Genomic DNA, 24,197 nt, shown 5'->3' on the forward strand with positions numbered 1-24,197 from the left:
TCCATAAGCCAAAAAAATAAACTACAACCTAAACCACGTGCCTTGTGTAAAATTAACTCAAAATGAAATTTCAACTTAAATGTAAAATGTAAAACCATAGAACTTTTAGAGGAAAACATCTTTGGAACTGAGGGCTAGATGAAGAGTTCTTATACATGACCCTAAAAGCATGATCCACAGTAGGAAAAAAAAAAGATAAATTGGACTTCATCAGAATTAAAAACCATTGTTTTACAAAAGATCCTTGGGGCTTCCCTGGTGGGGCAGTGGTTAAGAATCTACCTGCCAATGCAGGGGACACAGGTTCGAGCCCTGGTCTGGGAAGATCCCACATGCGGTGGAGCAGCTAAGCCCATGTGCCACAACTACTGAGCCTGCACTCTAGAGCCCGCGAGCTACAACTGCTGAGCCCGTGTGCCACAAATACTGAAGCCCGCATGCGCCTGGAGCCCGTGCTCCGCAACAAGAGAAGCTACTGCAATGAGAAGCCTGCACACCTCAACGAAGAGTAGCCCCCGCTCGCCACAACTAGAGAAAGCCCACGCGTAGCAAGGAAGACCCAACACAGCCAAAAATAAATTAATTAAATAAATTAAAAAAATATTTTTTTAATTAGAAAAAAGAAAAAAAGAACCTTATTTTCTTCTCAGTCCAAAAGCTGTTAAGCAGACGTTCTGCCATCTCCTTTCCCATGGGTCAGAGTCCTCAGCTCCACCTGGCAAAAGGGGATTGGGGAGGAGGGTGGCAGTGAGTCAAACAGTAGAATTTAAGGCAAAAACAACATCAATAGGGATATTTTGGTAAACTACATAATGAAAAAAGGAATAGCCCACCAAGATAATATAATAATTCTGACTGTGTATGCATCTAGCAACATAGTCTCAGTATATTTTAAGGTAATTTTAAGGAGCATCTTTGACTGATCCACAGTCAGAACAGGAAATTTCAATACCTGCTATCAGAAACTGATAAACAAAGAAGACCAAAAATTAGTAAGGCTAAGGAAGATTCAAACAATTTAATTACCAATTCTGAACCCCCCAAATAGAGATTATTTCTTGTACTAGTTTGTAAACCTTTGAAATTGAGTGTATCTTATTAAGATTTGTATTCCTGAGTGTACCTAGCATGCTGACATTTTAAAACAGTTGCTCTGTAAGTATATATTGAATTACAAAATTACATTGACTCCAAAGAAGCCATGGTCTTTTGAAATTTTTTTGCACCTCTTATGTGACAGTGGATTTCTCAGTTCTGTTTGATATAAGACAGTCTATAAAGTAAACACCTGGGATCTCTTCCTGTCAGGAAGTGAAGTACAGGGTTATTTTCTTTCTAGCTTGTTTGTACTTCAGTGTTGGAATAGATCCTTACTTGATCTTTTCCAGTGGGTTGGCCATGTGGAAGAGCTCTTCATTCACAGCGGGGCAAATTGCTAGATGAATGGGAGAGCTTTCCTTTATTTTCAAGAAAATTATTTATTCGAGAAGGTTGTTCTCCTGTCTCTGTGCCTTGAAAAATGTCTATGGAAGTAGGCTGTGGCCCCTGGGAAGGAATGGAGAATTGGCTGGAATTCTTGGCTTCCTTGACTCTTACACTTGTTAATTCTTTAGCAGGATTGAAGTGTGGTATTTAAGATAATTTCCTGCTTATTTTGGTGCACAGATTTTGGAGGAAACTGAAATCTATTTGGAAGAAGCTAAATTAAATCATTTCAGTCTCTAGGTAGTTGAATATTTAAATTTTGACTTTGTTATGTAGATTTATGTTTATTGAATGTTGACCAGAAAATGTGCCCTATAAAATTTATGCTTAGAGATTTATCTATATTTGGCCTACTGTTTAATAATGTTTTATAAATATTCTACAGATTCTGGAAAATTATTCTCTATAGGTTACAGAATTCAATATATACTTATTAAATCAGCATTTTAAATTACTATTATGTTCTTAACAGTTTTTGACTATTTTTGGTCTATGAATGATTAAGAGAAATGAATTAAGTTTCCTGTGTGTGTGTGTGATTTTTCTCCTGAGATTTCAGCGGTTTCCACTTTATATATGTATGTGTATATATCAGTGCACAAAAAGATTCATGCATTTCATATCTTTATTGTGAGTTGTACCTTTTTCAATGTAAAACAATCCGATTTGTTTTATTTATGTATTGTGTCCTGCCTTTTTCTTTATTTCAGTGACAATGAGCTATTTTTTCCACTGTTCTTCTTTGTACTTCTCCAGTGTGTCTTTGTTCAGGCTTTTACCTTTGCCTTTTTGTTTTAGCTATGTTGAATACCTTTGTGAGGTTTTTCCTTTTTGGCCCAGTCTAAGTCACTGTCTTTTCATAGGGAAGTTTATCTTACTAACATTTATTATAACCACTGACATGTTGGTTTCGTGTTAGTCTACTTGTTTTAAGCTTTGTTTTTTATGCTTTCTTCGTTTTCTTTATTTTCTATTTCGAATTTTTTTACAGTTCTAAAGCCAGTTACCTTTAAATCTCTTTAATAGACTTTATTTTTTAGGGCAGTTTTAGATTTACAGAAAAATTGCCCAGAAGTTATAAAGTTCCCACAATATCTCCTTCCTGCCTCTCATTTTTCCCTATTAGTGGCATGTTGCACTAGTGTGGTACATTTGTTACAATTGTTGAACATATACTGATACATTATAATTGACTAAAGTCAGCAGTTTACATTAGGTACACTTTGTGTACAATTCTAATTATCGTATCATACAGAATGGTTTCACCAGCCTAAAAATGCCCTGTGTTCTATTTATTCATCCCACTCCTCTCACCTTTGGCAACCACTCATCTTTTTACTGTCTCTGTAGTTTTGCATTTTCCATAATGTAGGCTACTTGGAATCATTCCATATGTAGCCTTTTCACACTGGCTTCTTTCACTCAGCGGTATGTGTTTTAAGTTTCCTTCATGTCTTTTTCTGGCTTGATAGCTCATATTTCATATGGTGACTAATACTCCATTCTATGGATATACCACAGTTTTTCCATTCACCTACTGAAGGATAGCTTGGTTGCTTCTTTTTTTTTTTTAATCTTTATTGGAGTATAATTGCTTTACAATGGTGTGTTAGTTTCTGCTTTATAACAAAGTGAATCAGCTATACATATACATATATCCCCATATCTCCTCCCTCTTGCATCTCCCTCCCACCCTCCCTATCCTACCCCTCTAGATGGTCACAAAGCACTGAGCTCATCTCCCTGTGCTATGTGGCTGCTTCCCACTAGCTATCTATTTTACATTTGGTAGTATATATATGTCCATGCCAGTCTCTAACGTCGTCCCAGCTTACCCTTCCCCCTCCCCGTGTCCTCAAGTCCATTTTCTACATCTGCATCTTTATTGCCGTCCTCCCCCTAGATTCTTTAGAACCATTTTTTTCTTTTATTTTTTTAGATTCCATATATATATGTTAGCATACGGTATTTGTTTTTCTCTTTCTGACTTACTTCACTCTGTATGACAGACTCTAGGTCCATCCACCTCACTAAAAATAACTCAATTTCGTTTCTTTTTATGGCTGAGTCATATTCCATTGTATATATGTGCCACATCTTCTTTATCCATTCATCTGTCGATGGACACTTAGGTTGCTTCTATGTCCTGGCTGTTGTAAATAGTGCTGCAAAGAACATTGTGGTACGTGACTCTTTTTGAATTATAGTTTTCTCAGGGTATATGTCCAGTAGTGGGATTGCTGGGTCGTATGGTAGTTCTATTTTTAGTTTTTTAAGGAACCTCCGTACTGTTCTCCATAGTGGCTGTATCAATTTACATTCCCACCAACAGTTCAAGAGGGTTCCCTTTTCTCCACACCCGGTCTAGCATTTCCTGTTTGTAGATTTTTTGATGATGGCCATTCTGGCCATTCTGACTGGTGTGAGGTGATACCTCATTGTAGTTTTGATTTGCATTTCTCTAATGATTAGTGATGTTGAGCACTTTTTTCATGTGTTTGTTGGCAATCTGTATATCTTCTTTGGAGAAATGTCTATTTAGATCTTCTGCCCATTTTTGGATTGGGTTGTTTGTTTTTTTGATATTGAGCTGCATGAGCTGCTTGTCACTGTTGGAGATTAATCCTTTGTCAGTTGCTTCATTTGCAAATATTTTCTCCCATTCTGAGGGTTGTCTTTTCGTCTTGTTTATAGTGTCCTTTGCTATGCAAAAGCTTTGAAGTTTCATTAGGTCCCATTTGTTTATTTTTGGTTTTATTTCCATTTCTCTAGGTGGTGGGTCAAAAAGGATCTTGCTGTGGTTTATGTCATAGAGTGTTCTGCCAAATGTTTTCCTCTAAGAGTTTTATAGTGTCTGGCCTTACATTTAGGTCTTTAATCCATTTTTAGTTTATTTTTGTGTATGGTGTTAGGGAGTGATCTAATTTCATTCTTTCACGTGTAGCTGTCCAGTTTTCCCAGCACCACTTACTGAAGAGGTTGTCTTTTCTCCATTGTATAGTCTTGCCTCCTTTATCAAAAATAAGGTGACCATATGTGTGTGGGTTTATCTCTGGGCTTTCTATCCTGTTCCATTGATCTGTTATTTCTGTTTAGGTGCCAGTACCATACTGTCTTCATTACTGTAGTGTTGTAGTATACTCTGAAGTCAGGGAGCCTGATTCCTCCAGCTCTGTTTTTCTTTCTCAAGATTGCTTTGGTTATTCGGGGTCTTTTGTGTTTCCATACAAATTGTGAAATGTTTTCTTCTAGTTCTGTGGAAAATGCCATTGGTAGTTTGATAGGGATTGCATTGAATCTGTAAATTGCTTTGGGTAGTATAGTCATTTTCACAATGTTGATTCTTCGAATCCAAGAACATGGTATATCTCTCCATCTGTTTGTATCATCTTTAATTTCTTTCGTCAATGTTTTGTAGTTTTCTGCATGCAGGTCTTTTGTCTCCTTAGGTGGGTTTATTCCTAGGTATTTTATTCTTTTTGTTGCATTGGTAAATGGGACCGTTTCCTTAATTTCTCCTTCACATATTTCATCCTTAATGTATAGGAATGCAAGAGATTTCTGTGCCTTAATTTTGTGTCCTGCTACTTTACCAGATTCATTGATTAGCTCTAGTAGTTTTCTGGTAGCATCTTTAGGATTCTCTATGTATAGTATCATGTCATCTGCAAACAGTGACAGCTTTACTTCTTCTTTTCTGATTTGGATTCCTTTTATTTCTTTTTCTTCTCTGATTGTTGTGGCTAAAACTTGAAAAACTATGTTGAATAATAGTGGTGAGAGTGCGCAGCCTTGTCTTGTTCCTGATCTTAGTGGAAATGGTTTCAGTTTTCCACCACTGAGAATGATGTTGGCTGTGGGTTTGTCATATATTGCCATTATTATGTTGAGGTAAATTCCCTCTGTGCCTACTTTCTGGAGGGTTTTTATCATAAATGGGTGTTGAATTTTGTCGAAAGCTTTTTCTGCATCTATTGAGATGATCATATGGTTTTCCTCCTTCAGTTTGTTAATATGGTGTATCACATTGATTGATTTGCATATATTGAAGAATCCTTACATTCCTGGGATAAACCCCACTTGATCATGGTGTATGATACTTTTAATGTGACGTTGGATTCTGTTTGCTAGTATTTTTTTTTTTTTTTTTTTTTTTTTTTTTTTTTTTTTAGCGGTACGCGGGCCTCTCACTGTTGTGGCCTCTCCCGTTGCGGAGCACAGGCTCCGGACGCACAGGCTCAGCGGCCATGGCTCACGGGCCTGGCCGCTCCACGGCATGTGGGATCTTCCCAAACCGGGGCACGAACCCGTGTCCCCTGCATCGGCAGGCGGACTCTCAACCACTGTGCCACCAGGGAAGCCCTGTTTGCTAGTATTTTGTTGAGAATTTTTGCATCTATGTTCATCAGTGATATTAGCCTGTAGTTTTCTTTCTTTGTGACATCTTTGTCTGGTTTTGGTATCAGGGTGATGGTGGCCTCGTAGAATGAGTTTGGGAGTGTTCTTCCCTCTGCTATATTTTGGAAGAGTTTGAGAAGGATAGGTGTTAGCTCTTCTCTAAATGTTTGATAGAATTCGCCTGTGAAGCCATCTGGTCCTGGGCTTTTGTTTGTTGGAAGATTTTTAATCACAGTCTCAATTTCAGTGCTTGTGATTGGTCTGTTTATATTTTCTATTTCTTCCTAGTTCAGTCTCAGAAGGTTGTGCTTTTCTAAGAATTTGTCCATTTTACTGGCATAGAGTTGCTTGTAGTAATCTCTCATGATCCTTTGTATTTCTGTAGTGTCAGTTATTACTTCTTTTTCATTTCTAATTCTGTTGATTTGAGTGTTCTCCCTTTTTTCTTGATGAGTCTGGCAAGCAGTTTATCAATTTTATCTTCTCAAAGAACCAACTTTTAGTTTTATTGATCTTTGCTACTGTTTCCTTCATTTCTTTTTCATTTATTTCTGATCTGATCTTTATGATTTCTTTCCTTCTGCTAACTTAGGAGGTTTTGTTCTTCTTCTTTCTCTAATAGCTTTAGGTGTAAGGGTAGGTTGTTTATTTGAGATGCTTCTTGTTTCTTGAGGTTGGATTGTATTGCTATAAACTTCCCTCTTAGAATTGCTTTTGCTGCATCCCATAGGTTTTGGGTCATCGTGTTTTTTTTTTTTTTTTTTTTTTGCGGTACATGGGCCTCTCACTGCTGTGGCCTCTCCCGTTGCGGAGCACAGGCTCCGGACGCGCAGGCTCAGCGGCCATGGCTCACGGGCCCAGCCGCTCCGCGGCATGTGGGATCTTCCCGGACCGGGGCACGAACCCGTGTCCCCTGCATCGGCAGGCAGATTTTCAACCACTGTGCCACTAGGGAAGCCCTGGGTCATCGTGTTTTAATTGTCATTTGTTTCTAGGTATTTTTTGATTTCCTCTTTGATTTCTTCAGTCATCTCTTGGTTATTAAGTAGTGTATTGTTTAGCTTCCATGTGTTTGTATTTTTACAGATTTTTTCCTGTAATTGATATCTAGTCTCACAACATTGTGGTCAGAAAAGATACTTGATACGATTTCAGTTTTCTTACATTTACCAAGGCTTGGTTTGTGACCCAAGGTATGATCTATCTTGGAGAACATTCCATGAGCACTTGAGAAGAAAGTGTATTCTGTTGTTTTTGGATGGGATGTCCTATAAATCTCAATTAAGTCCATCTTGTTTAATGTATCATTTAAAGCTTGTGTTTCCTTATTTATTTTCATTTTGGATGATCTGTCCATTGGTGAAAGTGGGGTGTTAAAGTCCCCTTCTATGATTGTGTTACTGTCGATTTCCCCTTTTATGGCTGTTAGCATTTGCCTTATGTATTGAGGTGCTCCTATGTTGGGTGCATAAATATTTACAGTTGTTATATCTTCTTCTTGGATTGATCCCTTGATCATTATGTAGTGTCCTTCTTTGTCTCTTCTAATAGTCTTTATTTTAAAGTCTATTTTGTCTGATATGAGAATTGCTACTCCAGCTTTCTTTTTGATTTCCATTTGCATGGCATATCTTTTTCCATCCCCTCACTTTCAGTCTGTATGTGTCCCTAGGTCTGAAGTGGGTCTCTTGTAGACAGCATACATATGGGTCTTGTTTTTGTACCCATTCAGCCAGTCTGTGTCTTTTGGTTGGAGCATTTAATCCACTTACATTTAAGGTAGTTATCGATATGTATGTTCCTATTACCATTTTCTTAATTGTTTTGGTTTTGTTATTGTCGGTCTTTTCCTTCTCTTGTGTTTCCTGCCTAGAGAAGTTCCTTTAGCATTTGTTGTAAAGCTGGTTTGGTGGTGCTGAATTCTCTTAGCTTTTGCTTGTCTGTAAACGTTTTAATTTCCTCATCAAATCTGAATGAGATCCTTGCTGGGTAGGGTAATCTTGGTTGTATGTTTTTCCCTTTCATCACTTTAAATGTGTCCTGCCACTCCCTTCTGGCTTGCAGAGTTTCTGCTGAAAGATCAGCTGTTAACCTTATGGGCATTCCCTTGTATGTTATTTGTTGTTTTTCCCTTGCTGCTTTTATTATTTTTTCTTTGTATTTAATTTTCAGTAGTTTGATTAATATGTGTCTTGGTATGTTTTTCCTAGGGTTTATCCTGTATGGGACTCTCTTTCCTTCCTGGAGTTGGGTGACTGTTTCCTTTCCCATGTTAGGGAAGTTTTCAACTATAATCTCTTCAAATATTTTCTCAGACCCTTTCTTTTTCTCTTCTTCTCTGGGACCCCTATAATTCGAATGTTGGTGCGTTTAACGTTGTCCCAGAGGTCTCTAAGAATGTCCTCAAATCTTTTCATTCTTTTTTCTTTATTCTGCTCTTCAGTAGTTATTTCCACTATTTTATCTTCCAGGTCACTTATCCGTTCTTCTGCCTCAGTTATTCTGCTATGGATTCCTTCTAGAGAATTTTTAATTTCATTTGTTGTGTTGTTCATCATGGTTTGTTTGCTTTTTAGTTCTTCTAGGCCCTTGTTAAACGTTTCTTGTATTTTCTCCATTCTGTTTCCAAGATTTTGGATCGTCTTTACTATCATTATTCTGAATTCTTTTTCAGATAGACTACCTATTTCCTCTTCATTTGTTTGGTCTGGTGGGTTTTTACCTTGCTCCTTCACCTGACGTGTGTTTCTCTGTCTTCTCATTTTGCTTAACTTAACTGTGTTTGGGGTCTCTTTTTCGCAGGCTGCTCGTTCATAGTTTCCGTTGTTTTTGGTGTCTGCTCATGTTTTTATTCTCTTAACAGCATTTTTGGCAGAGCTGAAGTTTTTAATGTTAATGAACTTCAGCTTACCAATTTTTTTCATAGATTGTGCTTTTGGTGTTATAGCTAAAAAGTCATCACCAAACCTAAGGTTACCTACTTTTTCTCCTATGTTATTTTGTAGAAGTGTCATAGTTTTGTGCTTTACATTTAGGTCTCTGATCCATTTAGAGTTAATTTTTGTGAAATGTGTAAGGTCTGTGTCTAGATGTCTTTCTTTTTCTTTTCTTTTTTTTTCTTCTTAATATCCAGTTGGGAAAACCATCATTTCTCCATTGAGTTGCCTTTGCTCCTTTGTCAAAGATCTGTTGACTATATTTGTGTGCATCTATTTCTGACCTGTAAGATTTTTTAAAACATTCCTTAATTTATATTTCTCCACCAGATTCAAGACTGAAACACTGTCTTTTTAGGATCACCCATTTGTAAAAGAGAAAAAAATAAAATTCAGTGAGGTTTTACCTTGTCAAGAACTTGAGATAGGAGGTATGCACTTGTTCTTGACAGAAAACCACGTTTATTTTACTTCATAGATAATTTAAGGGATTTTTAAGAATAATTTTGACTAGTCCTAATTTTTTAAAATAAATTTTTATTTATTTTATTATTATTATTTTGGCTGCATTGGGTCTTCGTTGCTGCGCGCGGACAGTGAGCGGGGGCTACTCTTCATTGCAGTGTGCGGGCTTCTCATTGAGGTGGCCTCTCTTGTTTTGGAGCACGGACTCTAGGTGCACAGGCTTCAGTAGTTGTGGCACGAGGGCTCAGTAGTTGTGGCGCACGGTCTTAGTTGCTCTGCCGCATGTGGGATCTTCCCGGACCAGGGCTCGAACCCTTGTCTCCTGCCTTGGCAGGCGGATTCTTAACCACTGTGCCACCAGGGAAGCCCCAACTAGTCCTCATTTTTTTTTTTTTTTTTTCTTTTTGCGGTATGCGGGCCTCTCACTGTTGTGGCCTCTCCCGTTGCGGAGCACAGGCTCCGGACGCGCAGGCCCAGCGGCCATGGCTCACGGGCCCAGCCGCTCCGCGGCATATGGGATCCTCCCAGACCGGGGCACGAACCCGTATCCCCTGCATCGGCAGGCGGACTCTCAACCACTGCGCCACCAGGGAGGCCCTAGTCCTCATTTTTATGCAGAGATTTCAGTCGTGTGTTATGACTCCATTGTACACTAGAATAGCCATTCTTTGCCTTCTTCTTTTCAGGTGTCCCTGAGAGATTCAGCATATTTCACTGGTCTCTTATTTACTATTGCTTTTCATTAGGCTACTGACAGGTGAAGTACTGATACTAAAAACCTGAAGAAATTTGCTGTGTTATACAAAGCTGGTGTAGTATACTTTGGAGATTATCACAGTGCTCAGTGAGTGGAAGTTTTTGGCTATAGAGCAGTGCTGTCCAAATGAAATGCAATGCAATCATTTCACACCTGTTAGAATGACTATCATCAAAAAGACAAGATATAACAAGTGTTGGCGAGGACATGGAGAAAAGGGAACCCTTGTGCACTGTTGGTAGGAATGGAAATTGATACAGGCACTATGGAAAACAGTATGGAGGTCCCTCAAAATATTAAAAATAGAACTGCCATATGATCCAGCAATCCCACTTTTGGGTATGTATCCATGGGAAATGCAAACAGGATAGCAAAGAGATACCTGCACTCCCAAGTTCATTGCAGCATTATTCACAATAGCCAAGATATGGAAACAACCTAACTGTTCATGTATGGGTGAATGGATAAAGATGATAATGGTGTATTTATACACACAATGGAATATTACTCAGCCATGAGAAAGAAGGAAATCCTGCTATTTTCAACAACATAGATGGACCTTGAGGACATGATGCTAAGTGAGATAAGGTAGACAGAGAAAGACAAATACTGTATGATATCACTTATATGTGGAACCTAAAAAAGCGGACACATAGAAACAGAGATTAGAATGGTGGTTACCAGGGCCTAGGGTGTGGGGGAAATGGGGAGATGTTGGTCAGAGGTTATAGACTTTCAGTTATAAGTTCTTGGGATCAGAGTACAGCGCATTTGAAAAGTTGCTAAGGTTGCCAAATGTTCTCACCGTGATGGATGTATTGGCTAGTACTACTTGGTAGTAATCATTTGGTAATATGTAGGTGTATTGTATCAACACCTTAAACCTACACAATGCTATATGTGAATTATATTTTAATAAAGCCGGAAAATATGTATAATACAAGCTACAAATGTAAGCCACATTTACAATTTAAAATTTTCTAGTAATCACATATTTAAACATTTCCAAAAAACAAGTGGAATTAATTTTCATAATATATTTTATTAACCCGTTATAGCCTAAGTATTATCATTTCAACATGTAATTGATAGAAAAATTATTAATGAGATTTTTAATGTTCTTTTTTTTTTTGGTCACGTATTCAAAATCCAATGTTTATTGCTATTTACAGCACATCTCAATTCAGACTAGCCACATTTCAAGGACTCAGTAGCCACATGTTTGGAAAGTGCAGCTGTAGAGTATGCCAACACATGATATAGCCATGCAGTGGATTTCACTGTGGATTCACTTCATTCTCATAGAGCCCTTGGGAAACTTGGGGGACTGCCTAGATAGTTGAGGTTTATCTCATTCAGTATCGAGGTTTCTTTATTTTTGTAATATTTCATAGAAGCTCACTAACATGTGTTAACATTTTCCTCTGCCTTCTTAATCAGTATGTAACACAGTGGTTAAGAGTGTGGGATTCAGAGTCATAGTCTGGGTTTGCATTCTGGCACTAACCATTAGGGTGATCTTGGATGAATTACTTCAGCCCATGTATTCCATTTTTCTCATGTGTAAAATGAGGATAGAAACTTCCTATCAGGGTGGTTATGAAAATAAAATGAGAAAATACATGGCAAGTGCTCAGTAAATGTTTGTTTCTGTTGCTGCTAAATACTATAACTCCAGCAGCTACTACTGCAATGAATACTAGTATTAGTTCAGCAATAGTAGCATAATTTAGCCCTTTCTTGATGACTCAAGTAATGGTACCATGCTATGATACAGTGCTGCCCTTGTGGGCTTATGAAAGTATCTAGGAGCGTTTGACTTTACATTATACGTTTTCTGACAACTTTGCAATTTAAATTCTTTACACTCCCCACACCGCCACCACCACCAACCCCCCCCTTTTTTTTTTGGCTGTCTGCATGCCTGCCACTGTCTACTCTTCTCCCATTTCTAGGTTGCTGCTTCTAATTTATACTCCTTACAGTCACCATTGAGAACCGTTTACCTAAATAATACAGCCTAAGGTGCCCTTCCCATCTGACCCCCAGGTATGCTCCCGTACATTCTAACGCATCACATTCTTTAACTGGCAGCTTCTTGACACGCACCATGTCTGCTTTTGCTGTTTCCTTAGAAATGCCTTTCTCACTCTTCTTTTGATATCCTGCTTAATCTCAAAGACTTAAGTCCCTCATCATTTCTTCATTCAGCAAATATTTATGGAGTTCCAGGCCCTGGGTATCGAGGATAAAATGGAGAACAAGAGAAACGCAATTGTTGCTCTCAAAAAATTTACAGTTTGGTGGGGAAGACGAAATTATCAAGTGTAACAGCACTTTGTAACTGGCTCATTTCACTTATCATTTGTATTCATTCATGCATTCAGTAAATATTTATTGAGTGTTTGCTATGTACCAGGCATTTTGCTGGGTGTACAGTGGTGAGGGGAACAAGACATAGTTTCTCTTTCATGAATTCTACAACCTAGTGAGGGAAATGGGCGAATAATTAAGCCAAATAATGTTTGCTTAGAAGCTGAGTTAAGTGCTTTGCAGGGAAGGAATGCCATTTGTGAGAGCCTCATCTGGGAACCAGGGAGGAGTTCCCTCAGAAAGTGATGCCAGGGACATTTGGCAGGGGAAGGCTCCTGGCAGATGGAACCGTGTGGCAGTGATGCTGTGGCAGGAGGAAGCATGCTGTGGTCAGGGAACTTGAAGACATAGCAATAGAAACTGTCCTAAAAGGAGTTCAGACAGAACAATATGAAGGTCTTGCTTCCACCTAAAAATTAGTGGATATTTTCTCCCTAGAACTTTACCAGGAAATTTAGATTTAACTCTTCCTGTCTGAGGTTGCTGTGGCTTGACAAACGTTACAGTGTTATTTATCAGTTCTACTTTCCATTTATGGGGGGTGTGTTTTAGAGAAAAGGAAATCTTGGGAGTCTTAAAAATCTTTTCTCTGACTTGAAAGAGATGAACTTCTGAGCTGCAACCATCAGAATCTTTCTCTTGCTAATGTCTGACACACTCTTAATATTGCTTGTCACCAAAATAAGCAGCAGAGCTCATGTAATGAGCATTCTGGACATTTCAGAATCATGCATTCTTTTATTTTTCATTTAAAAAACAGTAAGCATTAATCTGTCTTGTGTTCATACTTCAGTGTGTTTTGCATTTTCTGAAGATAAGAATGAACATGTCAGATCACATTTGATAGAAATCTGGGATGCTTCCTGGAATGCTCCTGAATTTTCATATATGAATTAAATACCATCTATTTATGGGCTATATAGGCTTCTGTCTCTTCATAAAAGCCATACTGGCCTTTGAACATAAAATGGATATTGGTCAGCAATTCAATGCAATAAATTTTTCTAATGAAGAAATGTAGCTTTATTTGATGAAATATGAATAAGGGAAATTCAGTTAATTGTACTCATTAAAGCTTTGGAGATCTATATATCTCCCCCAAAAGGATCTCTCTTTGGCAGCAGCCTCCATTTTGCATCCACTCATTTCTTAAACTTCCAGTCCTCTTACAAGCTCCATGGTACCTAAAAGGGCCTGTGCCTTCCATGCCAACCCAGCTCTAAAATTAAGCCTCTTCTTGTGGATCCAGTTGTCCTGTACTTGTTTGTTACCGTTTTGATCATTCTTCTCTCTCTGGTAGTGACTCACAAACAGGACTTTTAGGTTTCTCTGTCTCATTGCTATCCACCATGCTTCTGTTAGATAGTTAATCCTGCTTCTGTGTAATCAGAAGCTTAAAAGTGGTAGAAGAAATTTTGACAAAATGGGAGTCCTTCTTCATGCCAGGCACTGTGCAGTTAATTATGTCATTTAATCCTTATAAGACCCTTATGCAGTAGTTATGGTTATTTCTTCCATAATTCCAGAACCTAGTAGAGAAAATGAGCATGCTTACCAATCAGGCAGGCCATGCTCAGAGTCTCTAGGACAAGTGATTTTCTCTGTGTAGTGGGGTGAGAGATTTCCCAGACTTCCTTGTACTGTTCCATATTTCTAAATTGTCTACAATAAGAATGTATTGATATTACACTTATTAAAAATTAAATTAAATATTTTATAAAGAAAGGAAAATGAAAGTTATACATACATATTATGGGACATCTGGAAAGAATAGAAATTTAGAAAGAAAAAAGTGCTCATTGCTTTAATGTAAATATAATCTTTATGAACTTTTTGGTCCCTTTTCTTCTAGTCTTTTTATATGTATGTAATTGAACATTTTTATATAGTTGTAATAATTTCTTATTGTTTTCTCCATAAAAAACTGAGATGCCAGTACTCATATCTCGGTGAACTGCAAGAATGCCTCTTTCATTTTCACTTTTTCCTGGGCCTTCCTTCATCCCTTGTCTTGAATTGCTATCTCTGATACATGTGCACTGCCTTGAAAGCCCCATTTGGCTAACAGGTATCAATGTGACAAGCCAGGAAAAGAAAAAGAAAAGCTTATTACTTCTCCTTTTCTCGTTAACACACACATCATTAATATACCCTCTATGTTTTTTTTCATGGGTAGAGTGATTCAGTCTACACATTCATATATTCATTCATTCAACAAATATTTGTTCTAAATGCCAGCCATTTTACTCTTCAGTGAGGATGCAGAGATAGTAGAAGAATCCCTGCTCTTTAGGAGAACATAGATGCATAAATAAGAAAAAGAGCAGTGTGATAAATTATATGCAGAAATATCAGCCAAGTTCTGTAAGAACACAGAGGAGAATCACTTGGATTCTCCTAGAGATCCAAAGGATTCTAACGAAATCAAGGAAAGCCTTTCCTGGGTAAGAAAATGGAGCTCAGACAGATTTGGTCACGTAGCTGGTTCGTGGTTGTGTTGGCATTAAAACCAGATCTCACTGCAAAACCCGTCTTCCTTCCAACAAACTGTCATGAAGAGGCACCCCGTTTTTGTTGTTTTGGAAGCTCTAGGTGTCTATATTTGGCAAATTCCTGAGTCAGGGACCACAACTGCCCCTTTTTTCTCTCCCCATTTCAAAATGCCACCAATTTCTGATTTGATCAAAGAGTAACGGAAGAGAAGTAAGGAAACCTGAGTTCTCTGAAAACCAGCTTTGCCACCATTTAACTAGGTGATCATGGGCACCTTATTCCTCTTTTCTAGGTATCTATTCCCCATTTGTAAAAGTGAGGAGATTGAAATAAATCTCTCTAAGCTTCTAATTTTTTATAAATAATATGTCGTGGTTTCCTTCTCCTTTTTAGCATATGTAGCATTTCCATACAATTGTAGGTTCCCAAGGGCCTTGGGAAATCTTGACACACTATGGCTTAGGCAGAGGATTAGATGGGAGTCAGGAGTGAGGGCCCTTGACTGCCTGGGTTTGAATCTCAGCTCTATAACTTGCATGCTGTTTAATCTTGCATGTAAGATGAACCTCACTGAGCCTTAGTTTTGTAATTCATAAAATAGAAATAATAATAAAGGACTCACAGAGCTGATGGGAAGATGCAGTGAGCTTATGTGTCTAAACCACTGTGCACAGTGTCTGGCACGTGGTACTCAATAAATGTAGCTAATGATACTAATGGCTGTTTTACTAGTACTAATTTGAAGTCCTGAAGCAGTTTTAGAAGTCAAAATATCACAGTAGCTTCTTTTATTAATGATTCCCTTATAAAGGCACAAAGGAACCAATATCCATGCATAGAAAATGGAATTTTAGTCATTTTTTTCCCCCTTAGATGTTCAATTAAGGGTTGATAGGGGGTGGAGCACTGTTTACTGCTAAACTTTACTGAGGACCCAGAAAAGACTTCCATTAGTTTGTATAACATAGAGTGGATTATTCACTCCTTTCCTTGCTGTGTTCCCAGTGCTCAGGACAGGCTACAGCACAGTGTAGGCGCTTTACAAATGTTTTTTGAATGAATAAATGATATCACACTTTATATTTAAGAACTGGGGGGAATAATAGCACTAGGCACATTGAGTCTTTTGGCTTTCAGAGCTTAGGCTGTGACATTTGCTGAGTTTGTTTCGAGGAGATTTGGGGGCGTCCTGTGACAATCAAAGCAGAATTCTTCTGATGCCACTGTTTGGCTTTCTGCTTTGATCAATAGACTTATTATTTGCCCTTGAAACCTCTGTGGTGCTAGGGATTCACAGACATTCCTCAGGATGATTTACACGGCACTAAATAATCTGTGCTGTCCATTGCTTGCTTCATCAGTGTCTGCCCTGCTCATAAAATCCCGGAGGCTCAGTGGCCCCAAGGCTGGAGCACGGTGGACATGTTCACTCCAGTTACAGATGTTTGCACATAGAACATGTTGCTCACTTTCATTGTTGCTTTGTTGCTCTAATATGCATCCACAATTTGTCTTTAAGGGTTGACCTAACTATAGAAGTTATTTTCCATCTGACTTTATTATAGTTACTACCATTTATGTTTTTACCTCTGTTATATGCTAGGCACTACATATATTATCTCATCAAAACTTCAAAACCCCCTCTAGGTGACTGTACCCTTTCTGTAGAATTGGAATCTGAAGGGAACGAAGCGTATTCTCTGAAATCACGTAGTCCAGGAGCAATGGGGCTTAGGTTGAACTCAAGTCCCTTTGGACACAAAGCCCTTAGCTACTACACCATGATATTTTCCTCATCTAAAGGGCTTTCTTCTCCTTCTACAAGTGTTTTGTGTTGAAGTTGGTAACCTTTTGCAAAGATTAGTAAGTTTCCCGTACCATTCAGAGATGAATTTTAAGTTTCTTAACAGCATTGCAAATACATGAAATTTATAGTGACAAACATAGATTACTTTCTTGTTATCCATCCATTTAGTAAATTTACAGTTCCCATTAATTTAAATCTGTCCTTATTACCTATTTTATATAATAAATATCTCTTAGTCATGACAGACTGAGTATAGATCACCTGAAGTAGGCTCTCTCTCAATAAGCAGAGTTGCAGCTAAAGATTTGTGAATTAATTGGGAAAATTGCAAATCAGGTAGTCAGTGAAATAATTCATTGTCACATCCAATCAATAAACTTTGTAAATCAACTCATTTAATTCAAAAAATGATCTATATAGATCAAGCAACCAATTAAACAATTAGCATACACTTTGCAATTAATTAATTTAAGTATCAATCATATAATTAAAACTCCAAATTTAAGCCACAGAATTTAGAATCCTACCTCCTTGTGAACTATTAGGTTCACGCTTCTGAATGCTAGCAGATTTGCAGTTTCACAATTCAACTTTGGTGCAGGGTATTTTAAAGTGTTTAAGTTGATTTCAGTTTTAAATTTTCTTTATATTAGTATAGTTTCCCACCCTTTTTCAGCAAATAGACTTTTTATGTCCCCCAAAGGAGAAGGAGTGTTAATTCTAAATTGGGCAAAGCTGGAATCTGGGAGTACTGACTGGACGTTCTGGGGAACTGAGACAAGTCCAAAAGTAGTTGAGAAGGCTAGGTATCTGCGTCAGGATGAATTGCATCATTTGCTTTTACTCTGTAAGTGTCCTTGGTGTTTGGAATCAGATCCTGCCAAGTGAACCTGATATTCTTCAGAGAGGAGAACTGTAAAGATTGTCTTGGTTACCTTGAGTTCTTCTGATCTAGAGCATAGATATTTTCTTAATCCTGAACATAAATCAAAGGCCTCTGATTCCCTCCAAATAATTTTTGCCTCCTTTATAGTTTTGTCTCTTTTATGATATTTATTTTATTTACATTTATAAATATTATAGCTAATGTAGTGCTTACTTATTCCTCCTGCTATACTCTAAGCTTCCTTTGAGGGCTGATACTCAATCTCATCTTTGATCAAAGGGGTTAAGTTCTGGGTCTTATCTATTAACAGGGGCTCAGTAAATATTTGTTGAAAGAATAGAGCAGTATAAATGTTCTCCATTCACATTGTTTTTCTCCCCCTTTGTGGTGCCATGTGTTTTCTCTTTATCAAATGAAGTAGGATTTGGGAGATCTAACTGTATCACCAGGCTTTGGGGTAAAAACTAGTAGTGTCCCAGTTTGCTGTACACCATAGCTTCTGGTCTCTGCATCCCTCCCTCACCTTGGTGTTCACTTACCTTTTTGATTTTTCTTACAGTGACAATGTCAGTGCCTACTGCCTGCATATTGCCGAGGATGATGGGGAGGTTGACACAGATTTCCCCCCACTGGATTCCAATGAGCCCATTCATAAGTTTGGCTTCAGTACTTTGGCCTTGGTTGAAAAGTATTCATCTCCTGGTCTGACATCCAAAGAGTCGCTCTTTGTTCGAATGTAAGTATTGATTCTGTTACTTATCTCAGTATCTCACCTCTACCTTCTAGTACTTTGGATTTGATTTTGGCTTTGTTCATCAAATGAATGATATTTGGTATCTGGAGAGTCAACGTGTAATGATTACTTTCAGACAGATGTTGGGGACGACATTTGCACTGTATTCTATGCCTCTGCACCTGGCTTAAATGCAGGCTGCTTTGCAGTAGCAAATTGTATTAGGTATATCTTGAATGTCATGTCTAGGAAACAGACCTCTGGAAATACTGGGGTACTTTGGGGCCTATGAAGGACAAATTTGGGGTTTCCCTCTTTCTCATTAAGGAATCCAAACTGAAAATGTGCATTGCAGCCACTTTTGTGACTTAAAATACTTCTTTTTCTCTCCAACTTTGTTCAAATCAAATTTGATTTTTCTTAGTTGCCTTCCATTAGACTGAGCAGAGGTTCTTAATCCTTCCTGTGCCTTTGGTAGTCAGGTAAAGCCTACAGAAGCCCTTCTCAGAAAAGTGTTTGTAAATGCAGAGAGTAAAATTCACAGGAGTACAAAAGAATTCCATTATATTTAAATAGTTATCAAATTATTAAACAAATTTGTGATATAGTAGTATGTACTGGCTTTATTAATACCTTAAATGACAAGATCCAGAGGCAGATCTAACAGTAACTCCTGACGTCTCTTGTTTCAAAGTAGTGGTAAGTGTAAATGATATTTGAGAAATCTGCAACAATTGTAATGTGCTATGATGGTATCTGTGGTTTCTGTTCATGACAGAGTCACCAGTACTGCTCATATGACTGTGGTTTGTTGACCGCATTCATAATTCAAGGAGATGCTAAATATCAGTTAGAAGTTAGTTAAAATAAAAGTGTAGTTTTTGTCCATTCATATCTGTAGAGCACCTGAGTCTTACACATATATATGTCCTGGTTGTTAGGGGAAAACCTGCAGCGTTTTCTCAGCTTAAGGTCTTCTAACAGAGGCCGTGACAGTCCCACTCCTGGCCATCTCCTGGGAACAATAGCGATCCCTTTGGCACCCCCTGCTGTTAGTAACCAGCAAATTCACTGTCCAGAAGAGGGATTGCTTTAGAGGACTTTGCCCCATCTTTTAAAAACATATTGCCTTTGTTTCAGGTTTTTACTAAAAATAGGATTATGTTACCTATGATATATGAGTATTTTGGGTGTTTCTACCCTTGACCAAAGAAAGAAATCTGTGTGCCTGGGAGTGAGCCGGGGGTAGCTCCTCAAGCTTTATTATTGTCATTTTATCCCTACCCTGAAATCATGTTTGGTGTATATAACATCACATATTTTCCTTCTTTTTACATTTCAGAGGCACTAAAACAACAACTTTAAAGAATATTAAAGTAATTTAAAAGTTTTCCAATGATTCCTCCATCCCAGTATAATTATTTTCATTTTTGCATAATCATTTCCACATGTATATATATTACAGTTTCAGTTTTAGCGTACATATTGTGTTATTTTTACTTAACATTATATTACAAATATTTTGATATCTGTTCTTAATTCCTACAATCTGCATTTATTATGTAATGTCTCAGACCTTAGGTATAAACCTACAGCTGCTTTTCTAACAAACTGTTGATCAGCAAAAATAAAGGGGCTACAGAAACCCTCATGTTTATGCTGTTCCTTTTTGGACTTCACGCAAAGACAGTTCTGTGTAAATGTACAGTTGACTCTGATTTGGAAATCTGAAAATCAGTTCATCCTTGTTATAAAAATTTTTTTACAATTGTAATTATATTGATGTTCATGTTATATAAAATAATTCATTTAATAAAGTAGTACTTGAATTTTTCAAAAAAATCTAGACAGAGACAGCCCCTGCTTTCATGGAACTTACTGTCTAGTGGGGGGAGAATTGTCAAACAGATCATTCAAATGTGATGAGCAATACAACAGAAAAATGTACGGGATGAAATGGATGCCTGTCAGAGGATGTTTAGATTGTTTCCTTGTTTTGGTTTTAACAAGTGATTCTATAATGATAGTCCTTATCTATATCCCTTTTATTTCTGTTGAATAACTTCCTTAGGATAATTCCCTGTGAATAGGATTATTGATCAGGGTAGAAACATCTTCAGATTCTCGCTTTGTATTGACATATATAGCCTTCTGAAGAGGTATCTATTACAGTGCTACAAATAAAATTCATAAAACCATCTTTTCAGTCTTACCATTACAAGGTGTCATTAGAAGTTTTTTCTTTTTACTTTAAAAGATGTATATAATGAAATGTCAGTAGTTTCTGCTTGAAATTCTATTGTTTATTGATAAATCACTAGAAGAATTGTTCTCATTAGCACATAATTTTTACTACATAAATATTAACATATGATCATAGCAGTCTTTTGATCTGAAAGTCCTTTTTCAAACAAGAGCTTTAAAATCAGTGATTTTCAATAGAATGAGGTTGGGGGTGGTTTGGGCATAACCTTCCCAGGAGGAGCATCTAAGGCTACACAGTGTCTCACTGTGAACCCTACCTTCCAGAGAATGGGAAAAGAGATGAGAAAACAACTGCTTTAAACCTGATACTTTTTCTTTTCCTGAATTACTCCCATCCCTGCACTCTCACTCCCAAACACACACACCACACGGTCAATCCTTTTTTTATTCTAAAGTCCAGGAGTTTATTCAACATGTCTGGAGTGTTTCTGAAAACACAAGGTCAAGTAAAATCTTTATATGTGAGCATTTAGAACAAATGTGAATACATTTTCTCTTTCTTCTTTTTCTCAGTTGTCTGATGAAATAGTACAAATTACTGACCATTTGCCCTGTGTATATTTTTTTGGTTCAACAACCTCCCATTCACCTTTCTGGTCTAAATTCTAAGTTAGAAAAATGTCTCCTGCAAATGCAGGACAGAGCAGACCTTTAGGAGTCTCCAGAGACATATGCAAAGTTTCAGAGAGTGAAGTGCCAGCAAAAGAAGTGAAATCATTGCGGCTTCTCTTCATTCCCTCCCTTTCCTCTTTGCATCTCTCTCCCAGTGCAGAATGGGCGGGAAGTGGCTGCATAGACACTGCACTGAACCAGGAAGAAGGAGCTAGGTTTGACAATGGAAAGTGAATTAGTATTTACTAAGGGCCAACTATGTATATGTTATTTCATTTAATCTGAAAATAGCCCAGTTTTTATTATGACCATTTTAGAGACATGAAAACTGAGGCTAGAAAGTACTGCTCTCAGGCCTGGACTTGACCCCATGCCTAACTTCAAAGTCCATTTTTTTTCCAACACCCTGCTGATGGTTGGGATGTGGGTAGGGGAATCAAGTATTGGTCTAGTCATTCAAGTGAATCCCACTGTCTTAAGGCCAAAGTTCAAGAGCATGGTGGCCCCTGGAGCCAGACTTCTTGGGTGCCGATTCTGACCTTGCCCTTACTAGTGTGTTTGAAATCTCAGATGAATTACTTGACTTTTCTACGGCTCAGTTAAATGAGGGTAGTGATAATACGTCTCTCATAGAGCTGTTTTGAGGATTGGATGCGTTAATATGTGCAAAGCACTTAGAACAGTGCCTAGCCTAAATAAGCATTATCTAAATAAGTGTTTGCTGCAATTGTTGTTATTATTAATAAAAATCCTCTGAGGGCAAGAACTGGATCATTAGTGCCCCACAACACCCAGCATAGCTCCATTACTGTGGTGGTAATGGAGTAAATAGAGGGATTGAGTAAAGGCTGAATTTCAATAACTTTTGCTGAACACGGACAGGGGTGTACATTGGAGATCTGCAGACATCCTCTATGGCAGACATCCTTTAAGACAGGGGTCCCCAACCCCTGGGCTGCGGACTGGTACCTGTCCGCGGCCTGTTAGGAACCAGGCTGCACAGCAGGAGGTGAGCGGCGGGCGAGCGAGCGAAGCTTCATCTGCCGCTGCCCGTCGCTCGCATTACCGCCTGAACCATCTTTGCGTTACTGCCTAACCCCATCCCTGCGCCTAGCACAGGGCTTCCTAGAGAAGGAATGAACGAACGAATCTTCAGGTGTCTGCGGGCTGCTCGGGGAGAAGGGGGCCCTTGGGCAAGCTTTCTGTCCCACCTTGCTTTCTGAGCCCACTTAACCTCTTCTACAGCCCTGTTTCCGCCTCTTGAATACCATGAAGCCCCAGGTTGCCTTCTGTTTCTCAGAGGCCCTCATACCGTTCAACCAGGAGTCCCCAGTATACCATCTTTCCCTACTCCAAATGAGGCAGCACAGCCTTTGAACTTAGGCTAACCTGGGTTCAAGTTTCAGCTTCACTAGTGACTTGCTCCATGACTGTGGTCTCAGTTTCTTCATCTGTAAAGTGAGGATGGTAATTACTACTTCATGGATTTGTTACGAGGAATGTTCTTAAATGTAAGTAATGTACAGACCTCTCTTAAAGGAAAATTAATTCTCCTGGAACTTCAGTGTTTGCCCAAATTTTTTATTATAAAGTTACTTAAACACATACAAATGTAAAATTCTAGCTATAAATTCCATGTCTTTATGCAATCCAAAAAAATTACAAATTAAATGCAAATAAAACTATAACATTAATAAAATAAAAATTAGCAACTTTAATGCAACATGATATTTTGCTGAAATTAAATCACTGATGTGGGTGGGGTTTAATGGATGTTAATTGTTTTACTTGTCAACTTGAATCTTCTGATTTTCATATGAAACATCAGATTATCATATTATTTGTCCTTTTAAACGATGAATGTATTTTTAGGTACTAGTCCATTATTTCAATGGGCCAATTGATTTATAGTGCACTACCCCCCCCCAAATTTTAAATGTTTTTTAATTGGAAAAATAAAGAACATTTCTGCTAGGATGACCAGTTTATGCCAGTCCTACCCAGGATTTTCCCTGTTTTATCTTTTATTTTTTGGCCACGCCACGTAGCTTGCAGGGTCTCAGTTCCCTAGCCAGGTATTAAACCTGGGCCACGACAGTGAAAGCCCAGAATCCTAATCACTAAGCCCGGAATCCCTTCCCCACCAGGGAACTGACTGTTTTAAAATAGAAAGTCCTAAGTCCGAGAGCACCCCACTCAGTCCTGGGTGAACCAGGATGATGGGTCACCTTACTTTCTGCTGTTGTCAGTTGGTTCTGTTCATAGATGGGCTCTCTGCCTCATTTGTCCTGTGCACAGTGTGACTTGCATACTGCAGGAGATGAATTCTTCAGAGATCAGCAAGTCTGTTCCATAAAGAGCCTTGTGTACACTTCTCCTGTCACTTCTCCTTATTCACCAAACTGTTTTGGCATGTAGCTTGCACTGATGCCGTTTGGCCTTTCTAAGTCTATTACTGATGTTAAATAACCAGCTGCTAGGATACTCAACCCTCCAAATCTCACCAGCTTATCCCACATGTTGGCAAACTTTTTCTATAAAGGACAATATAGTTAATATTTTAGGCTTGCAGGCCATACAGTCTCTGTGGGTCAACTCTGCCATCATAATGCGAAAGTAGCCATAGAAAATACGTAAATGAATGGACATGGGCTAGATTGGTTGACCCTGGCTTTATTATACGTTTATTTCTTGTTCACATCTGTCTAATGAAGGTCAGGTGGCTCTCCTCCAAGCAGTGACTCAGGGCTCCCCCAGCTGGATGGAGAATGAGGAACATGGAAGACTGGGAATGGTCTATATCCGTATCTTATCTATCTATTGCTTGTATAAGTCACTATATATACATCTATTTATCTATCTGTATAAAATTCTGCTTTTCAGTGAAAAGCATATGTACATGATTTTCATTGAACTAAAAGCAAAATTTTTAAATTCTGAAACTCAGGAGAGCCTGTGAATGCATCTTTTGACCCTAGGGGGTCCAT

At 38.2% G+C, this 24,197-nt stretch overlaps 1 protein-coding gene across 8 annotated transcripts in view; it reads left to right on the forward strand.

Annotated features, from left to right (window-relative positions):
• Positions 1-24,197, forward strand: part of MAPKAP1 (MAPK associated protein 1) — a 244,850-nt gene that overhangs the window by 115,520 nt on the left and 105,133 nt on the right. For all 8 annotated transcript variants that reach the window (XM_081237382.1, XM_081237387.1, XM_081237381.1 and 5 more), the window contains one exon: positions 18,160-18,336. In XM_081237382.1, coding sequence (XP_081093508.1) covers positions 18,160-18,336 — 177 coding nt within the window. The remainder of the gene's footprint in view (positions 1-18,159; positions 18,337-24,197) is intronic.

Source organism: Mesoplodon bidens, assembly GCF_964165515.1.
Source record: "Mesoplodon bidens genome assembly, chromosome: 6".
NCBI lineage: Eukaryota > Metazoa > Chordata > Mammalia > Artiodactyla > Ziphiidae > Mesoplodon > Mesoplodon bidens.